Source organism: Onychostoma macrolepis, chromosome 16 (assembly GCF_012432095.1).
Source record: "Onychostoma macrolepis isolate SWU-2019 chromosome 16, ASM1243209v1, whole genome shotgun sequence".
NCBI lineage: Eukaryota > Metazoa > Chordata > Actinopteri > Cypriniformes > Cyprinidae > Onychostoma > Onychostoma macrolepis.
This window is the reverse complement of record NC_081170.1, coordinates 14,181,928-14,202,540: the sequence shown is the minus strand read 5'-3', so window position 1 is coordinate 14,202,540 and position 20,613 is coordinate 14,181,928. Positions and strand designations below refer to the sequence as shown.

The window sequence follows — 20,613 nt, the reverse complement described above, 5'->3', positions numbered from 1 at the left end:
TTCAGAGTGAGGCTGTAGCGAGTTCAATTGTTTCCCGCATGCTTGTTTGCTTCTCTAGGGTCGTAAGATCTGTAGCTCGAGCGGCCGCTGGCTTCCATTGAGTTTTCGCATTTCTTTCCCTATCTGCTTGTGTGGTGTGTCAAAAAGTATGTGTGAACCCGCTGCATGAATCTAACGTCATCTCTCGATTGAAAGCGCGTCTTCAGTTTGCTGAAGAGAAGAGTCCCTCTCTTATCAGATACCTGCTTTATTCGGCTTTGAATGCATGATGCATCATATTATGCATGATGTTTTGAAATGTTACGTTCTGTAAAATGTGTTGACTTTTGTGGATTCTAAAGGTCCTTTCACATGATTCGCATCAACCTTATCCAGTGCATTGAAATCTACAACGTTACCCCTGATACTGTCTGGTGATGCAACACTCAAACTTGTTCACTGCTGACCTTTCCTAGCACAGCCAATGATTACTGGACTGTTTACATGGGGTGTCATTACATGGATGATATTGTCAGAGAAATTAGTTATACAGCAACCCGAAAGGATTGTGGTATTTAGAGGGGGGAGAAAAACATAATTTGTTATATTATTTATACATTTATTTACATTTATTTACTAAAATATATATATATATGATATACAATGCCTTTTTAGTTTAAAAATAATAATAATAATAATAATAATAATAACCAATCAAAACAATTGCTTGGACTTTTTTTTTTTTTCTGAGCTCATATGCATACTTGTTTGTTTGATGACAATATATGGTTTACATATATATATATATATATATATATATATATATATATATATATATATATAATAAACCATATAATAATGTTTTTCTTACTACCTAGCAACCTCTTAATGTCTCTCCACCATGACTTTATCCATATTGTTTCCATGTGAAGCCCTGATGCAAGTTATGTGAAAAGGACTTAACTGATTATTAATTGTATATGATCACTATACTGTATTTTAAGAAGGATGCTAATGTCCAAAGATGTTAATAATACTACTTTCATGTCAGTTCCTATCAAACCATTTACTTGCCAGAAAAATGACTTCATAAAAGCTTCTGCAGAATCTATCAAATAAAGCATTTAGTGGACAAGAGCGCTGAGCTGAAAGTGCAAATCTATTCAGACAGAATATTTTCTCATTTCCTGCGTTCACAGATTCAGACGCGCTCAATTATTTACTTTTGTTTGCTGTTCTCTGTGTGCCTGCTCATATTGTCAATTATATTCCATCATGAGGTAAAGTAATACTCATCCATGTTTAATTTTCCAGTGGATTTTGCACTTCTGTGTGGAGATCAGATTATGTCAGTCACCTTTTGACTGAATTAATTTGCTCCCATTTTTGGCATTTACTTGGGTTGAACTAGATACAAAAAGGCTTGATTTCAACTTCTCATAACCCTCTATGAAGCCGTCTGGAAAGATCTACAGACAATGCAACATTGTTCTGCAGTGAATTTGTAAAAGCCTCTCAGCCAAGACCCCACAGACATTCATTACTATTTCTGAAGGCTGATCATTTCCCATCCACTTGATGGTATACAAATTAAATTTAAAGCTTTTTACAATTTAAAATGTTTAATTCCACAACTAGTACTACTACTAAAGAACCTCTTGGTTTGAAAAAGCAATACCAGTAGCAAAAAACCCATCTGCGTGATTACGACGACACATTTCCCAGCTTCAGGATCTCGGTATGTCCTGCATATTCCACATGCAGCATGAGAAAAATTATTTATGACAGCATTGCTGCTTTCACATCAGCGCAAAAACACTAGATGTAATTGGGTAATCAAGAACGAGACTGTTGAATGCCCTGGAAATCCATGAGCCTAACACAACAAATTATTAACTTCTCCCAAAAACACCAAGTTAGTGATAGCCAATATAACATAAAAGGGTTTCCGGTTCCATTTTTTCTTAGTGTTATGAACATTTAAATAATTTCAATATCCATTTACACATTTAAATGTGTGATGGAAAGGTTCTATGGATGTTTACGGTTCTTCTAGGAACCATAGATGCCAGAGAAGATGCTTTAACAGTGTAGTCTCCTTACAGATGAGATTATACCTTCTCCTCTGAAAGCAAAATCAAAACAGAAAACCTGAAGACCTACATAGATATAGTCCCCCAGGAAAAGGCTGTTTTCTTCTCACCTTTGTTCTGAGATAAAGAGCATAAACTGAACAACAATAGCCCTTGAAGCTCTGTGACTCCTAGGATCCCACTATCACCAAATGGGCCTGATCTATTCAGTGATATCAAATTTATGGTGCATAAAAAGTTCCATTCCCGAGCCTTTCACAGGCAATCAGCCACACACAGAGAGCTGGAGAAATGGATAGACACCAACAAAGCATTTAAAGAAACGAGGCTTTTTGTGTGAAAGTGTTAAAGGGATAGTTCACCCAAAAATGGAAATTCTGTCATTGTTTACTTATTTGAATTTGTATGGACAAAAACATTCTTCAAAATACCATTTATGTTCCGCAGAAAAATGCAAGTCATACGGGTTTGGAACAACATAAAGGTGAATAAATGATGACAGAATTCTCATATTTGGGTGAAGTATCCCTTTACAGAATAAAAAATCAAATAATATTTCTCATCTTTTTACCACTAGCCCACGGCAGTTCATTTAATGATGTTATACTCATAGGTGATATTTCATACTTGTTGAGCTTCTCTAATAATAAAATTCTGCCATCCTAATGACATTTGATAAAAGTCCCATCTAAAAGTAATTTATATATAAATTTGCCATTAAAAAGGCCTTTGTCCAGCAAGTTTCTCCATATTTTACAGATAAACAAGCCTGACTGAGATTACGTGCGTTCTGAATATGGAGACTTCTGCTGCTTGCTAAGGTTCAAATAATTTCAACTGGGGCCAAAACAGAAGCCGTTTTAATGTCATTATTATATAAATGGTGATAACCAAATTTTACTCCATTTCTTTTATCTTAAATGAACGTGTTAACTTTGGCAGCCCTAGTATATACACGCTTATATTTTAGCAGAGCTTTGAGAGATTGCTCACATGTCTGCTTTCAATTAAACACACTTTTTTTGCCCTTCAGCTTTTTATGGACGTCTCCAGCACTTCTTTCTCCCACTCTCCAGTTCTTTGAGAAGGAGTTACTAGGGTTTTGACAGGGGCCTACACAATCCCTCACACAGCCGAAAGGAAGATTGAAAGACTTAAAGTTTTCACCACTGAAAATCTGTCACTCATTTCTCCCCACCACTTCACTCTATCAACCTATTTTATTCTCACCCACTCTCTTACTCTCAGTACCATTCATTTTTTTCCTCTCCTCTCATTTCTCAATAAATCTTTCATTCTCTTCTTTTTTTTTTTTTTTTTTTTTTTACAGTAGTCATCTTCCTCAGTTCTCTCTTTCTTTGAGTCAATGAGGAGTTATTGGATTTTTGACAGAGGCCTATACAATTCGCAGCCAGGAGAAAGCGAAAGCACCTCCCTCTCCTCTCTTCCCCTCCCACTCTCATACTTTCATGTTCATTTTCCTTCTTTCTTTATTATTATTTGTATTTTTACTATGTACTTATTTTAAATATATATTTTTCTTTTACTTTCTTTCATTTGTTCCTAATTTGTTTGTTTTTATTTTTGTGTATTTTGTTTTATATGTGTGTATATTTAATTTATATTATTAAATATTTTCAATTATATACATTTTTTTTTTGGTAACACTTTATTTTATGGTCTCTTAACTAGTTGCTTATTAGAATGCATATTACTAGAATATTAGCCATTTATTAGTACTAATAAAGCACTTATTAATGCCTTATTCTACATGACCTTATTCTACATCCCTAAACTTAACAACTACCTTACTAACTATTAATAAGCAGCAAATTAGGAATTTATTGAGGGAAAAGTCATAGTTGAGAGTGAATAAGTGTTCCCTATTCTAAAGTGTTAACATTTTTTTTCTCTTTCACTCCCTCCTTTTTTCAATAATTCTCTGTCCTCTATCCTTCTGCTTTATTTCTTTTTTTTATTATTCTCTGTTTGATTGTCTTTTGGCAAAGTTAGGTCTGTATTATGCCTGTCCCTGTTCTTCACATATTTATGCTATATTTAGCCTCTGTTCTGCCAAGATTCTTTAAAAGGGAGATAAGCCGGCAGCCAAAAACTCTTATATAGGTTTTTTTTTTAAACTGATGATCATCTTGTTTGCATGGCCCTGAAAATAAGTGACCCAATTACAAAGTCAACTAGATATATTTAAAGTAGCACTTTATCTGTGTATTTATTAATTTATTTTCAGTTTTTGTGTCAGTGAAAACCCTACTATTCCATTGTTAGCTTGAATATAAACTGTAGTGCTATACAGTGTTAGCATACATTCAGCCTGGTATTTTATTTTGATAATTTTAGTTAATATTAAGATTTGATATCTAATTTGTGCTTTAAAAAAAATTACCTTTGGAAGTATTAGTGTAATGTACAAAAAGCTATTGAGTCATGAAAGAGGACTACAAACCTGTTGTGACACTAAAAGTGTGTGTTTGTGAGTCACCCATCGCGTAGTAGCATATGCTGGCCCTCAGTGCTTCCCAGGGGCCAAAGACCTCAGTTTATAGACCAGCAGAAAGCAGAGGAATGAGTCAGAGGAAGATAAAGGTCCCTTCTATTATTCATAACATCTTCCGGTATATTTGCACATAAGTCTGTTATAGCTTGCAAGAAAATGAGGCAAACTCTGGCAGGTCTATTAGAAGATTGATTCTGTTCTATGTAAACATTATACATGTCAGTTATGATGCCTCAAAAACTCAAAAACGAAACCGTTACATGCTTCCAGTAACTATTCTATGAGACATGGGGATGTATGCGCACTATGCCACTCTTTTAGAAGTTTACTTAGCTATAACTCATTCTGGTTTGCATCTATAAACAGTTAGGCAGAAATATTTAATAATTTTTACAGGAGAGAATTGAGTTGGCGGGAAGCTTTCCTCCTGCTATAGCTAGCAAAGCACGGTTGCTATTCTGCTAATGTGTTTGTATTGATGCCTGAAGGAAGATTATTCTTGTTTTTCTCACATAGAGTTATTATGCATTCATAGTTGTATTTTTGCTTGCAGCAGCTAGAAAAAGCACAATAGCATCTCTGGCTCTCTCCCTAACTCGATAACTCACTAACGGTGGTCCACCCACTCTGTTCTTACACTGTGTGTGTTTGTGTTTGCCATTACTGTTCGCTGACGTGAGCATCAGTGAGACTTTGTTGACCTTGCCAAAAGTCTTAAGCAGCTAATAACATCTTTTAAGCTATCTTTAGTTTTGGCTCTCTACAGTGTGCAACAAATGTTGCCCTTTAGACATTTTCATTTGATAAGAAAGGTGTAATAAACAGATATTTGAAATTTTTTCCATGAATATCTTTTTATTATTATAAAATAGGGGTCAAAATAAGAATTTATTCAGCTATTTTTTTTTTCTAGCTTTAACTTTACTAGCTTCATTAGTTATATAGCTGTTATGTATTATTTGTTCATTTATTTTCATGTTTGTATCCATCTATCTATCTATCTTGCTTTCTTTCACCTCTCTTCACTTTCGTGGCTGTGATGTGTATAAATAAATCATTGGCTGCTTTTACAAAAGTAGAACAAGCCATTTTACATGTGCCGCCCAAATTTCCAGTTCCAATACATTAACATTGTAAAGGAATCTGTGCTCGTCAAGTGATTTCATGGGGTCTTTGATATTGTATTAAAATTAATAAAGACATATCATTTAGTTTCTAAGCTGACACTTTTTTACCAAAGCAGCTTACAGCTCAGTGTAAAATACCTCTAGATGTAAAATACCTCTAACAGCAGATTTTCCGTTTACTGGCTCTCTTATAAATAAAGAAGAACAGAAAAATGAGAAAAACAAGGAAAGGCTCACTGCGCAGATGGCAGTGGGAGTTACTAATTATCTGAGCATGCACATGTTAGCGAAATCACCTCTACCCTCAGCTCATTAAGACCGTAAGGTGGTCTGTGCATTCATTTTAATTTGCAGTCACTGAAAACATCTCCATATCATTTTCGCACCACCTTAACGCCATATGCAGCTCGGTGTAGAACAGCACAATCAGCTGTGAGTCAAGCACATAGCACTGCTGCTCTTGAGACTGTGGCTAATGAGAGAACCACTTAGCTCCCTACAAGACCATTAGCAATTGTTCTTGAGGCTCTAGCGCTATTTGATGTTGAACCAACGAGCATTTGCAGATTGATTCAGAACGGCCCGCTCAGCCAGCGCTCTGCTTTGTTTGTCAGCAGTTTCTAACATGAATAGAAGTCTGCTAAGGACTCTCACACTGTTAAAAGCTAACCTAACTGGCACCTCACAGTGTCTTTACAGTGCACTCATCTCACTCTCTTCCCCTCTCTGCAGGAGTGCGCCGACCCCCTGAGGTAGATAAGTCCAACCACAGTGTTCACTACACTCTGCTCATTGCGTGTGTCCTGGTGGCGTTTGTCCTGGGAGCTTTCCTCTCCGGATTCCTCGTTTCCTGTTACTGCAACCACAACGTGAACAAGACCAAAAGGCTGTCGAAAGATCCAGAAGCACCAATCCCACATGCTCTATCCCTGCGCAGCCTGGCCAAGCTAAACGGCTTGCTGGAGAGCCAAAACAAAGACGAGAAGCTGGAGGTATCTTCACCCAAACTCTACAACTCTTTCTTTGCGAATGGAAAAGAGCAGGCGCATCGCAGGAATGCCCATCATGCTGCCATGACAGAACTCATTCACCCACATCATCACCACTCTGCAGAGCTCTCCGGCCTTCCCACGCCTGATTCGACGCCAGAGCTCCCAATCAAGAGTATGAAGGCCTTCAAGAACCAATGGGAGAAGAATCAAAACTGCAATAACGCTAAAGAACCCAAGTCCCATAACATGGGAGCATCTCGGCCGACCACTGGAATGCAGCATCAGATTTTCCCCTTCTCCCAAGGACTGACCAACGGACAAGTACTAGGTAGCTTAGCACACATGGAGGAACGCAAAGTCCACAATGTGGAGCGTGTGGCGAGCCAGCCATATCACTGCTACCCGCACAAGATTGTGGACGTCACCTCGCTCGACGAGCTTCTGAAACACATCCACGAAATCAATGTGGCTACGGGCAAGAGTCCCACTGTCCTCACCTCGTCCATGTCAGCCAACGCTGGTCAGATGGCGTTCGCAAACCGCGTACAGCCACAGATCCCGGAAACAGAGTCTGCACCATACTACAGTTCCTCCACACTTCCTCGGGACAGTCTTACTCGCCGCATGGACGTCCCACCAGAGATTCCTCCCCATCATCAATCTACTCTGGAGAGAGTGTCCCGTCACCCGTCTCAACGCCACTCTTTGATAACCACTCCCAAGATGCCCAGCGGGGGCGTGGTGCCACGGCAGCACAGCTTCAACCAGCGCAGCGCCCATCAGCCCCTTCTGCTCTCTCGAATGAACTCTAACGGCAGCAATTCAGGTTGCGATGTACGGCACCCACTCATCCCTAACGGATACCTAACTCGCCAACATAGCTACAGCGAGCAGCCAGAAGTCCACCGTGGAGCTATTGTCCGTCGGACAGCCTCGCTCAAGCCCGATGTGCCGCCCAAACCGCTGTTCATCCCTGCTAGCTCGCCTGTCAACCAAGCAGGGAAGTTCAACTACTGAACGATGGAGAAGAAAAGCCTATGGTTTTTCATAAAAGGCTACTCGACCTCTCAGAGCTGATTGTGGTCATGAACAATTAAAAGACTGGATGAAAAACTTGCCTTTATGGGGGAAAAAAATCCTCTGGAGATTGGCTGCCAGTGTTGTCAACTTTACATTTGAACTATGACTTGTTTTTCTCTGTTTCATGAATATATTTGTACCATATTGGTATTGCTCAGCTATTGGCCATTAGGAGAGAAGAAGTTACAGGAGTCCACTTAGATTTAGGTTGCCACAGTGATAAGTGTGTGGCTTTACGGTGTTACTTTGGACCGTCTAGACAGGTGTCACTGATCCAAAACTCTGGACCTGAACTTTTATCCGAACAAGTGTACACACCTTGTTTGATATTCTGATCTTTCTTGCTTTGGCTTAGCTATTCTGTTGATGTAGAGTTGATGAACTGTGCTGATTCCAATTAGAAATGTGTATATATGCATGCGTGTGTGCGTGTGTGTGTGTGTGTGTGTGTGTGTGTGTGTATATATATATATATATAAAAATATATATGTATGTGTGTGTACATATACATACCCAGAGTATGTATCTAGATTACTGAAATGGTTTAGCCCCCTCAAGTTCCTTCGCCTTATTTTGAAAGCAGATGTGCTGTTGAAATGCCCACACAACTTGAAGTGATCTCTGTAAAATCCATAAGCAATAATCTCCACCCCATCCTGTCCACTCCAGTGTAATGCAGTTACAACAACTCCAACTCAATAAAGTTCAAATTCAGATGATTAAACATGGCTAGAGAAACAGTTACATCTGAAAGCTCGGGCCCAAGTGAGGTGAATCAGTCTTAGTGTTATAAAGGAGATGTATGTATATACCTAAGAAGAATGTATTATTTGTCTATACGCTGCAGAATCAGTATGAGGTGCTCCAGTATTTACCCTTTGTCTCCTCTGTTAAAATAATTGAATTGGCGAAAGTGAATCCAAATTTTTTAATATCTTGCAGTCGAATTTTCAAACACTGTGTCCTATCCAGGCGTGATAAATCAATAAAACAATCTCTTCTATGTAAATCTTAAGTTTTTGTCTTAAACCATCTGTGATCACTTTGTGTTCTATTATATATAGCCCCACCCACAGTGAAATCTGATTGGTCTAAACTGATTGGCTCTGCCATGAAGCAGTTTGACACACTGAAACAGGGCGCACCTGGATAGGACACGGCATAAGAGTCCAGAACAAAAAGATTTCTTACTTTTGTCCCGAGTTATTCCTATATTATGTTAAAATGTATCGATATTAACACTAAAACTGTTTTGTGTAAATAGATGAACAATAACTAGCCAAATTTTAATTGTTTGTGTAAATTTGTGCCTTATTTAATATGATGTGTTAAGGGGGGGAGGGTGGCGGCAGAGTGGGAGAGGGGACATAAGAAAAGGGCAGAGAGGCCGTCATTTATCTTTTTATTTTTAATGTTTGTAACTTTTTTTTTAAGCTTGGTTGTCTGTATGTCATAACTGTTGTAGATATATATTTCTAGATACTTTTGATATCCCCAGGCTGTGTGACGCTTTTGCATTTTGGAACAGCATCTACATAGTTTTCCCTCCAAAGAGACATCTATCTATCTGTCTGTCTGTCTGTCTATCTACCTATCGTTTGTCTATCTAACGTTCTATTGTTCTGTCTATCTAGCTATCCTTCTACCACTCTATCGTTATATCTGTCGTTCTCATTCTATCGATTGCTCTATCTATTATTCTATCATTTCTATTGCCCTATCCATCACTCTGTGTCCTATCTGTTGCTCCATGTATTTCTTTGTCTGTCTATCATCTATCGATCTATCGATCAATCATTCTATCACTCATTCTATCTATCATTCTTTCTATCACTCTGTCTATCCTGTCTATTGTTCTATGTTTTATCTCTTCTTTGCTTGCTTTCATGTTGAACTCAGCATATAGTTTAAGAAACCTATGTCTTCACTGACAGGTTTGTTCTGAAATGTATGAAGTAAGATACGTGAACTTCTAAACTGCAGCGTATCTTCAGATCTCATGTTTAATGGTAAGAGCAAGACTTCTTAGGCTTTGCACGCTGTTTGGAGGAGAGACTTCTGCGTGGGTGTGTGTGTGTGTGTGTGCGCTTCACGAGGAGACCATATCAGTTGGCTGTAGTTCAAACACATACCTCCCTTTGCTTTTCCCCAGTACTTCAGTCTGGCAGAGTAACTCAGAACAGTTCCTCTGCTCAAAGTCATCTTCATCTTCTTCTTCAGTCTGTCTTAAGACTCTATGATGTGTCGGCTTTTGCATACATTTTTGGTGCTGGTCTGAGGTAGTTTTTATCATGTACACTTGAATGAACCTTTTAAATTGGCTGCCTGTAACTGTGTGCTCTGTTGCCCCTCACAAAACCAAATGCAATGTCACATTTTAATAGACGGCTACCATATCATATGCATCCCAGGTGGAAAATGGACTGAGGGTTGAATCCCTGCACCGTCCTCGACGGAAATCCAGAGTGAGGAGACTGAGTGGAAAGAGACTGGTGTAGTTTCTTTTGAATTTCTATAGATATTATGATGGAAAGGGAACTGCGTGTGTCTGTTTTATCTGCTTTAACCATTGAGGTTTCTGTTATTGCACAGTGTAAATACAGTCCTGGAGTTTCCCAGGATTCAGTGCTCTGTTATGATTACTATTGGGCAAAGCCCTATGGATTCTCCACCTCTGCTTTTATGGAATACTGTTGTATTTTCCTTATAACAGAAATAAATGAAAGATCATAACATGCATATTGTTTTACTGATTGATCATTTTGCAAAGTTTGCATGCTTTCCTCTTTATCTGACACTTTTCAGATGGCTTATGCATGTTTTTCAGCAGCAAAAAAAAAAAAACATTTGGTTGTAGTCAAGGTCTCTCGGCTCTCATGATGAAAAAATACAGCTGATTCTGGTGTTGTTGGCCAACCGCAGCTGCTCTATAAGGATACAATGGATGATGTTTACCGTACCGCTCAAGGGCCAAAAATGACTTAATAGCCAATTAGTTCCTCTGGGCCCTTAAATTGAAGGTGAATATATATATATATTAAAAGTGACGTCTATGGCTCTCTAGCCAAATCGTGAGTGCGTGGAATTTATGCTTTTACTTTGGTTACAGGTTTACAGCACAGTTCTACAATACAATCAGTGGAATACGGGTTCTGGATATACACATGCCTGTTTAACACACATGAAAATCCTCTGGTAACCAAGATGAGCTTTACATTTCAGTCTATGTGCCTCTCTTTCAAATTCTAGATTTTTACCATTTCACTACTGCTTTCTCTATATGTCCTTCATGAATGGATACGAGCTCCACTCAAGGAGAAAATAAAGAGCCATGATCTTGATCCATGAGACGGTGAACCTTGTTTAAATAGTGCCTGGTTCTCTGTTCTTGTTCAAAAGATTCAATTCTGCTGCCTTCCCTGTTCAAAGGTTCTGCTGGCAACAGATCTAAAAGAAGTTCTGAAGACGAACAACACAGAATGAACTTGCTTTCACTGTAAATCTGTGTTGTTATTTGCTCTTCTGTTGTGGCTTCTTTGTCTTCTCATTGATTCAGCTCTACAGTGCCACATATTGGTAACATTAGTGCTTATATTTGCTTTAAATCATTCCTGACTCTGTAACAGATTAATAAAAGCTCACCAGAATCATGTGTTTTCACTGAGCTTCTTCAGGTCCAAAAGCAACTGCTCATACCCATCCAGCCAAAGTAAGCAAGGCAGAACCTGTTCGGTTTCCCACAGTTACTTGGGAATTGAATTTCCCTAGAAAACAGTCCCTTACGGGCAATCAAAATCTCACACCAGACTTTATTTATCCACATATTAGGTCATTTTGCAACAAGTTATGATTTTCTATCATACTACTCTATGTGGTGTTCACTTCCCCACTTCCTATCCATAAAGACTCTGGTGCAGATAAGTGGCTCCGGATTCAGTGGACACACTAACTGCTGGTTGTCTGACAGGTGGAGCCGAGCAGTCTCAGTTATTACCCACAGTTCTTAGTTCAGTACTCATCAGGTGTCATCAAGAGAGCTACTACCTGATATCACCCCCATGAGAATCATCACATTCACGTCTCCTGGTTCTCCCTCCATCATTTTATTTAGCTCTCTCTTGCTTTCACTGGTTGGCTGTGTTTCTCTGGCTGGTTGTCAGCGCTCCGAGAGCAAGAGGGCATTAGAGAGATGCATTCTGGGAGATGGAATGAACGGTTTTCATCTTAGAACTGTCAAGAGCAGCCCAACTTTTCTGTAGATAAAATTGCGTGCATTTTGTTGTTCGATATACAGAATCTCATCATCACTGGTGGAGAACAGCTATGGTATATAGTCTGTTCATTGGATCCGAAGGAAAAAGGGGCCCACAAAAATGTCATCCTGGGCCCTGTGAAATTTAAGAAATGACCCTGAACCTGCTCAACATTTGCGGTTCACTCAACCCAGAAAGATTTTTGTGAAAATGCTGTGGTAGTTTGTAGTGATATATTCGGCTGCTCGAGTTTGTTTGTCAGTGTATGGTCTGTATTTTTTGTTTTTTGTTTCACAATAACACAGCTGAAAGGATATATTCAGAACATTGCATGACAATAGACTGCTGACATTGCGACATGCAACTCTGCTGACTACATCTGTTTGTGTGTCTGTGTGTGTACTCATAGACTTGTATGATATGGGGTACTATGTAGCTGTTGATGGGTAACATTATTTTGCCCCTTTTTGGAGTGCTGAGTTTTTTCTTATTTTGATCACTGTTGTTATCAGTGTCAGAAATTATATTTCCCAGTATGTGTCAGATGTATTGTTTCTTTCTTTTTTTTTTTTCCTAACAATCTGATGTCACATACATAAATAAATTCCCTGACATAATTTCTCAGTCTAAATAATTGGATTGAGAATTTATTACCTCTTACCTGTAAAATTAACTCAACATCAACAGATATTTTATGTGATATTATATATGCCTAGACAAGAAAAGAGCTTAAATATAATAACTAATATTGAATATAAAAAATAAAATATGAAATTCATAACATTTTTTGCATTACTTTTCTTGTTTCTTTCCTCTGGTATTATTGCTTCATTTCTAACCTTGGTATCTTAATCTAAGGCATCACCAGTAAATCCCTGCTATGCTTAGAAACATTCTTGTTTGCTTTCATGTCTCTCTTGTAAGGAGTTTTTTCCCCCTTCTCTTTCTCCTGTATGCTCTCTTTTGCTGTTGTGTCTTTTTCTCGTATCTGTGAGATCATCTTGAAGGATTTAGCTGATAGTCATGGTTATGATATTGCTGCCGTGTTTGGCATAATATACGATGCTACACTCCTTAATTTGCATTATTTTTATTACAAAGAGATGGATGGTTCTGATATTAAAAATTCTTCCCATTTATTGTTTGTTATTATTGTTTTCTACTGAGAAATGCGGGTTGTATCATTCATGTTGATACATGATGTTTACTGTAAATGAAGAACGTTAAAAATACAACTTGTGCTTTATGAAACTGAACTTGCTATTTTAGTCAGGCAATATATTATTGCTGAGGCCTTCCACATAGACTGATATCAGATATTAAGTATTTGTGTTTCCCCAGACTGAGCTGTAGTTAAAACAATAATGTTCACCTTCAGTTATAAGTGGTTATCAGTTTATACATCAGTGTACAACATTGAATATACAGCACTGAATCACTCAACTGATTCATTCAAAACTTGCTCAGGAACATAACAACTAACAGTCTGTATGAACTGGTCACTGAATCATTTATTCAACCGATTCATTTGACAACACTAATTCAGTCAGGAGTGAAAGCAGTTAAATAAATTATATACTTATCCGATTCATTTAACAACACTTGCGCTGCATTCCATTGGAAGGACTGAGGGACTCATTCCAATGCCCTACTCCCTTCGAAGGGTCTACCCTCAGACAAAACTGTCTCATCTTGCCGAGCCAATTAGGAAGGAGACGTCATCACAATTAAAGGTGCCGTATGTAACATTGACAGCTAGCAGTTCAAATGGGTACTGCAGTCCAAATTCCAAATACTGGAAAGACTTGTTTCTCCCACCCCTCCTCCTCAGATTTGATGCTCACACAGGTTGCCAGATTGAGAACACGCAACAGAAATGAGTGCAATTGACACTTCACAGGGAGTTTGATTGCCAGGCAGCCTGACCAATCATAACGCTGAATCTGCCATTTTTATCCGACAAATGAATCAGATCAAGGTTTCAAACCAAGATACCTTCTGATGTTCATTCATGTTTATTTCATGCTATAACTAGTAAAGAGGAAGAGATGATCGGTTCATGTGCAGTTTGAACTGAGGCGCTACAGCGATCTATCACAACACATTAAATGGCCACAAAATGGTATTTATTGTTTTAATTTCTTAAAAAATGACATAATTTGAAAGCTGAGACTTTAGGCTGTTTCATACCTAAAATACCCTGCTCTGTCTTGTCTGTCGGTGTGTTGTCAGTTTCCTCTTTGCTCTGCAATGTATTTTTCCCTGCATGAGAACATGATGTGTGGCATGACAGCGCCATGGCTTGTCGGACATAGGAACAGTAATGAAGGGGGTGGGTCCATAGATATGTATAGATCCCCTATTTGACCGCTCCAGATATGTATCCGCCGTTTTGGAACAGTCAACTTCACGTTATTCAGCATAATTATCAATGAGTATTCAATACAAGCGTATAACTTGCTGTTGTAGACGCACACAGTCAACAACGCGCTCAAAGGTTCTCAGACCGTTCCAAAAATGGCGGATGGCTTACGTATCACGGCCCATGGAAACAGTCGCTAATGAGGAATCTACGTATATATATATTTATGGGCGTGTCTTTGCGAAGAGTCAACTGACAATGGAAGTTGTCAAGCCTTACACTGTAAGTTGATGAGTTGATTTTTCCATGTTTTAATATGGTTCTGTTTATACAACTTTTTGGGTGAATGCTGAGGCCTATTTTAGGTCAGGTAGAATCTGCAGTCTCTGATCCAATCCATTTGGTGGCTTCCATGGCTGCAATACACAGTGTTTTCTGCAACCTGGCTGTCAAAATACTATTGAGTAAATTGTCAGTGGGAGGAATCACACAAACTTTAAAACACACATTCTGACACAAAACCCACATTTCAAAATAGAATAACTGGCTGGAGCATTGTTTTTCAAAGAAACAAGTATGAACTTAGCATGTTTCTTAAATATTAGCAAACATATGATGGTATTTTTATATTTTAGCACAGTCAAGAAATACAGCATCAATAAACCTGCACACAAAATCCTTCATTCCGAAGGGCCCTTTGAAGTGGCCAGTTTTTAGCACTTTGGCTTGGAATGAACCTTCCATATAGCGGCCATGATTGTTCTCACTCCGAAATGCCCTTCGGTGGCCAATTTTCCCGTTTTGAACACAGGGTGATTCATTCTGGCAAAAAATAACTGTCTTTATGAGTGATTCACTGAATCATTTACTCAACCAATTTATTCAAAACATTAATTTATTCGGTAACGACAATAATTTAATTTGCTGTCATATATGTACACTTATGGTTTGTTGAAGTGCACTGTACTCTAGCAGTGTAAAATGCGCAGCACTGGTCAGCGTTCAATCTTATCTTTAATGTAACGGTGTAAGCATCTGTATCATTCCTGAGTGTTTTAGCAGATTCTCGGTCTGGCTTCCCTCTCACAGAGACTTTTTACATGCAACAGCACCGCAAACCACACAGCATTTGGATACATTTATACGAACCATAAACTAAAGAGAACCACATGGCTCCATAAGTGTGCTAGGAGACAGACAGCCAGTGGACTGTGTCCTTCAGAATTGCAGTTACAATATGGTGTTATAAGACTCTCTGCTCACTGCTGGCTTTTTGCCTCATTTATATTTTAATAGTTTGAGTCAAAAGAGTCATTGCCTCTTCTATTGCATTCTGAATGAAGATAAATTACATATGCATCTGACAGAGTAAATAACCTCATGAGTGGACGTTCCCCGAAGATGGAGCACCACAGCATATCCTCTTCTTGTTGTCATGGTAACCTTGTCCCACTATGTCCTTTGTCCATAGACATATGGACAAACATGGCTGAAGAAAGCCTTCTTAAAATCAACAAATGCTTTTCTTTGCCCTCTATAACACACCTCGGCATCTCTGCAGTGATGCTCAGGGATTCTGAGTTACTCTCTAAAAGCCAGATGGATCTCAACCAGAACTAAGGGATTCCAGGACTGAGTGACTAGAGGAGTTTCACAAGTAGAACATGTTCCTGAATTAACATTCTTTACTGGTGCTCTAACAACAGACCATAAGTCGTAAGTCAAGCCATAGCCATAACCTGCCCCTAACAGCAGAGGGAAATGTTGGGTTGATATAAAAGTTGCTCTTAACTGTAAATCCGATTGACAAAACCAACAAGAATGCTGATCCAGGAACCTACCTGTGTAAATCATGTTAAAATCACAACATCAGTGATTCAGTAGTTCTAAAGCATGATATATATGTATGTAAATTTCAGTTACATTTCTGGGTTAAATTGTTGGTTATCATCTGTTAATAAAAATGTTTTCATTTATCAGCATCAGTAAATATTGGATATTTAATTATCATGCCTATTCCTCTATTTTTTACATTGATTTCCTTTTGCTGTCCATTTTCCACACTGTACATTATAATGTGAAATATAATGTGAAACCTGAATTCACTTTATAACAATTATTGTATTACAATTTACAAGAAAATATCTTTCTACTTCAAAATGTCATGTTTATTTCAATGTTACTTGCTATTTTTTGTAATTATTTGTGATATTTACTAGTCATATTTGAGAGAAAATTTTTCAGTGTAGCATATTTTATATTTTAATATAAATGATTTATCAGTTATGACTCAAGCCACAACGCAGCTTAATTATTTTAATATTGGTGCATCCCTGTTTGAAAAGCTCAAACTGGCAAAGTCGAAATTAGGTTTAGAGTTCAGCAAATACCATTACCTCTGTATAAAAACCATCATGTCTATGAGATGTCCTTACTAATATAGTGAAGCTAACACGTGTGTGTGTTGTGTGGGGAAGTCCCAGGCAGTAGTACAGTAACTGTTAGCTCAGTGGAGAATTATGTGCTGTGTCTGGCATGTCCAGTATGCCAGACAGCCATGGCACACCCCCCATTACAGTCAGGACTGGTTTCATCCAGTTTTCTCTGGTGCCCTGAAGCCTTTACTCAGCACTTTTACATAGAGATACAGTAACACACCTGCCTCTGCCTGTCACACTCACACACACATACACATATATACTCTCCTTGACCATCTCACACTAAATTGGCAGCTTTCCCTGCCTACTTGCCCCAACCTGCTCACCATGTACACCCTGCATCTGTCCCCCAGAAGCTTGAATGATTCCCAGCCTAATTAGCCACATAAACTCAGCCCACACACACATATATACACATTCTTCATCTCTCTACCCACTCCTAATTAACCTACAAAGCATGACCCCCAACCCAACCAACACACACACTCACAGCTTGCTGCAGACTGGCATCCGTCACAGCACCAGACAATCTAAACAACTTCTGCAGAACTCACGTACATTAGCAGCTGTCACAGGACATCTGTTCTGTCACCTGATGCCGGTGATTTTTTTAGGTTTAAGTAATACAAAGTCTTGGTTATTTGGGAGAGATGGGCAAATTGCACAACTAATATTCCTAATTATCCTTCAGGATGTTTATCACCTAAAACTAGAAAGTTACACTATCAATTATTTTGGTAATTGAGTAAATGACCGATTATTCTGACGATTAATCGAGTAATCGAGTAATTATAAAAAAAAAATTTAAAACAAAAAAAATTAGGTAATAAAAATAGCCCTAAGCTAACAATAGCCTTTAAAATTACTTGAAATACATATATTAGCAATGAGGCAATAATAATTGCTTCAAATAAAGTATCAAAAACAAGCAATTATATGGTTTTCTTGAACAAAACTGAAAATACTTAATGTATTATAAACAATAGAACTAATGTACAATATGTTTTGTATCAAATCCCTGTAGAGGGCGCCAACGGCGACTGTTTTTAAACATTACTGCATGGTTACCACACGGTTACTCGACAGGGGCGAATTGCAGTTGAGGATTTATTTAAATCAAGTACTCGAATTGACAAACAAAAAAAGTGGTGCAATGACACATTGTGCTTCCTGTTAAGGCTAAGATGTGTCATGTCAAGGTACTGAATAATTGGAAATAGTTGAATGGAAAAAATATATATATAAATATATTAATGCAGCATACAGGTGCTGGTCATATAATTAGAATATCATCAAAAAGTTGATTTATTTCACTAATTCCATTCAAAAAGTGAAACGTGTATATTATATTCATTCATTACACACAGACTGATATATTTCAAATGTTTATTTCTTTTAATTTTGATGATTATAACTGACAACTAAGGAAAATCCCAAATTCAGTATCTCAGAAAATTAGAATATTGTGAAAATGTTTAATATTGAAGACACCTGGTGCCACACTCTAATCAGCTAATTAACTCAAAACACCTGCAAAGGCCTTTAAATGGTCTCTCAGTCTAGTTCTGTAGGCTACACAATCGTGGGGAAGACTGCTGACTTGACAGTTGTCCAAAAGACGACCATTGACACGTTGCACAAGGAGGGCAAGACACAAAAGGTCATTGCAAAAGAGGCTGGCTGTTCACAGAGCTTTGTGTCCAAGCACATTAATAGAGAGGCGAAGGGAAGGAAAATATGTGGTAGAAAAAAGTGTACAAGCAATAGGGATAACCGCACCCTGGAGAGGATTGTGAAACAAAAGCCATTCAAAAATGTGGGGGAGATTCACAAAGAGTGGACTGTAGCTGGAGTCAGTGCTTCAAGAACCACTACGCACAGACGTATGCAAGACATGGGTTTCAGCTGTCGCATTCCTTGTGTCAAGCCACTCTTGAACAACAGACAGCGTCAGAAGCGTCTCGTCTGGGCTAAAGACAAAAAGGACTTGACTGCTGCTGAGTGGTCCAAAGTTATGTTCTCTGATGAAAGTAAATTTTGCATTACCTTTGGAAATCAGGGTCCCAGAGTCTGGAGGAAGAGAGGAGAGGCACACAATCCACGTTGCTTGAGGTCGAGTGTAAAGTTTCCACAGTCAGTGATGGTTTGGGGTGCCATGTCATCTGCTTGTGTTGGTCCACTGAGTTTTCTGAGGTCCAAGGTCAACGCAGCCGTATACCAGGAAGTTTTAGAGCACTTCATGCTTCCTGCTGCTGACCAACTTTATGGAGATGCAGATTTCATTTTCCAACAGGACTTGGCACCTGCACACAGTGCCAAAGCAACCAGTATCTGGTTTAAGGACCATGGTATCCCTGTTCTTAATTAGCCAGCAAACTCGCCTGACCTTAACCCCATAGAAAATCTATGGGGTATTGTGAAGAGGAAGATGCAATATGCCAGACCCAACAATGCAGAAGAGCTGAAGGCCACTATCAGAGCAACCTGGGCTCTCATAACACCTGAGCAGTGCCACAGACTGATCGACTCCATGCCACGCCGCATTGCTGCAGTAATTCAGGCAAAAGGAGCCCCAACTAAGTATTGAGTGCTGTACATTCTCATACTTTTCATGTTCATACTTTTCAGTTGGCCAAGATTTCTAAAAATTATTTCTTTGTATTGGTCTTAAGTAATATTCTAATTTTCTGAGATACTGAATTTGGGATTTTCCTTAGTTGTCAGTTATAATCATCAAAATTAAAAGAAATAAACATTTGAAATATATCAGTCTGTGTGTAATGAATGAATATAATATACAAGTTTCACTTTTTGAATGGAATTAGTGAAATAAATCAACTTTTTGATGATATTCTAATTATATGACCAGCACCTGTATTTCAGCATATTATTCTTGTTTTCATAAAAGAAATATACATATTATATTATACATGTAAACTAATAAATATACATTTTAACTGTTATAAATGCTCAAATATAATATTAATTACATTTCCTTTTGGAGGAAAGTTTGCCTTGACATCAAATTCAGAAACATAAAACATGGTTATCACTCCATCACAGATGGCTGTATTTGAAGAAGTCATATTCAAAACAGGGTAGCACAACTTACTCCACTCTCCCCTACTATATTGACTGGTGGTGAAATTTATTTAATAAGTGCTTAGAAAGACAAATTGAATTGGAAAAAAGAACAGTATCAGTTCAGAGTCCAAACAAGCAGTGAGTAATGGCCTCTGTGCCAAGTTGTTGTTGGTTCTCGCAGGGTCCTATCTCATACCCCAGATCCGGCGTTAACTCCTGATACCTGTAATCACTGTTTGCCTCTCTCCTCATTCCCATTACAGCTCAGACTGGAGGAGGGGGATGGAAATAAAAGAGTGATCTGATGAAACGAGAGCAGACAGATTGAATGTTCCTATCACAGGCTTTTAGAGGCGGTCTGCAGTGTGGTGGTCCCTGAGGCGGGCCCTGTTGAGGAGGCTTCGAAAAACAACCAGGTGCCTGGACTCCACAGGCTGAAGTAATTCAGAAGCAGCACGAGACTTTCTAGGGTTCTTTCGCTTTTGCACCCAATTAGTTTGAAATTCTAACGGGCTAAAAATGGAACAATCTGGTTGCATATTCTTGAATATGAATTGCGACTATCAGTGAAAGATGGGGAGCATCTGGAGGAGAGTTTTCTTCCTGCTGTGCGTGTGTAATGGTGGAAGAGTGCCAAAAAACATAGCGCAGGGAAGACATAAAGCAGAGAAGATACTGCTCTGAGACTCC

General features: G+C 38.4%; 1 protein-coding gene across 6 annotated transcripts in view; it reads left to right on the top strand.

Moving 5' to 3' along the window:
- sema6e (sema domain, transmembrane domain (TM), and cytoplasmic domain, (semaphorin) 6E) overlaps positions 1-8,292 on the top strand; it is a 196,773-nt gene extending 188,481 nt beyond the window's left edge. For all 6 annotated transcript variants that reach the window (XM_058745855.1, XM_058745849.1, XM_058745851.1 and 3 more), the window contains one exon: positions 6,447-8,292. In XM_058745855.1, coding sequence (XP_058601838.1) covers positions 6,447-7,723 — 1,277 coding nt within the window. In that variant the 3' untranslated portion in view covers positions 7,724-8,292. The remainder of the gene's footprint in view (positions 1-6,446) is intronic.
- Positions 8,293-20,613: the final 12,321 nt, after the last annotated feature.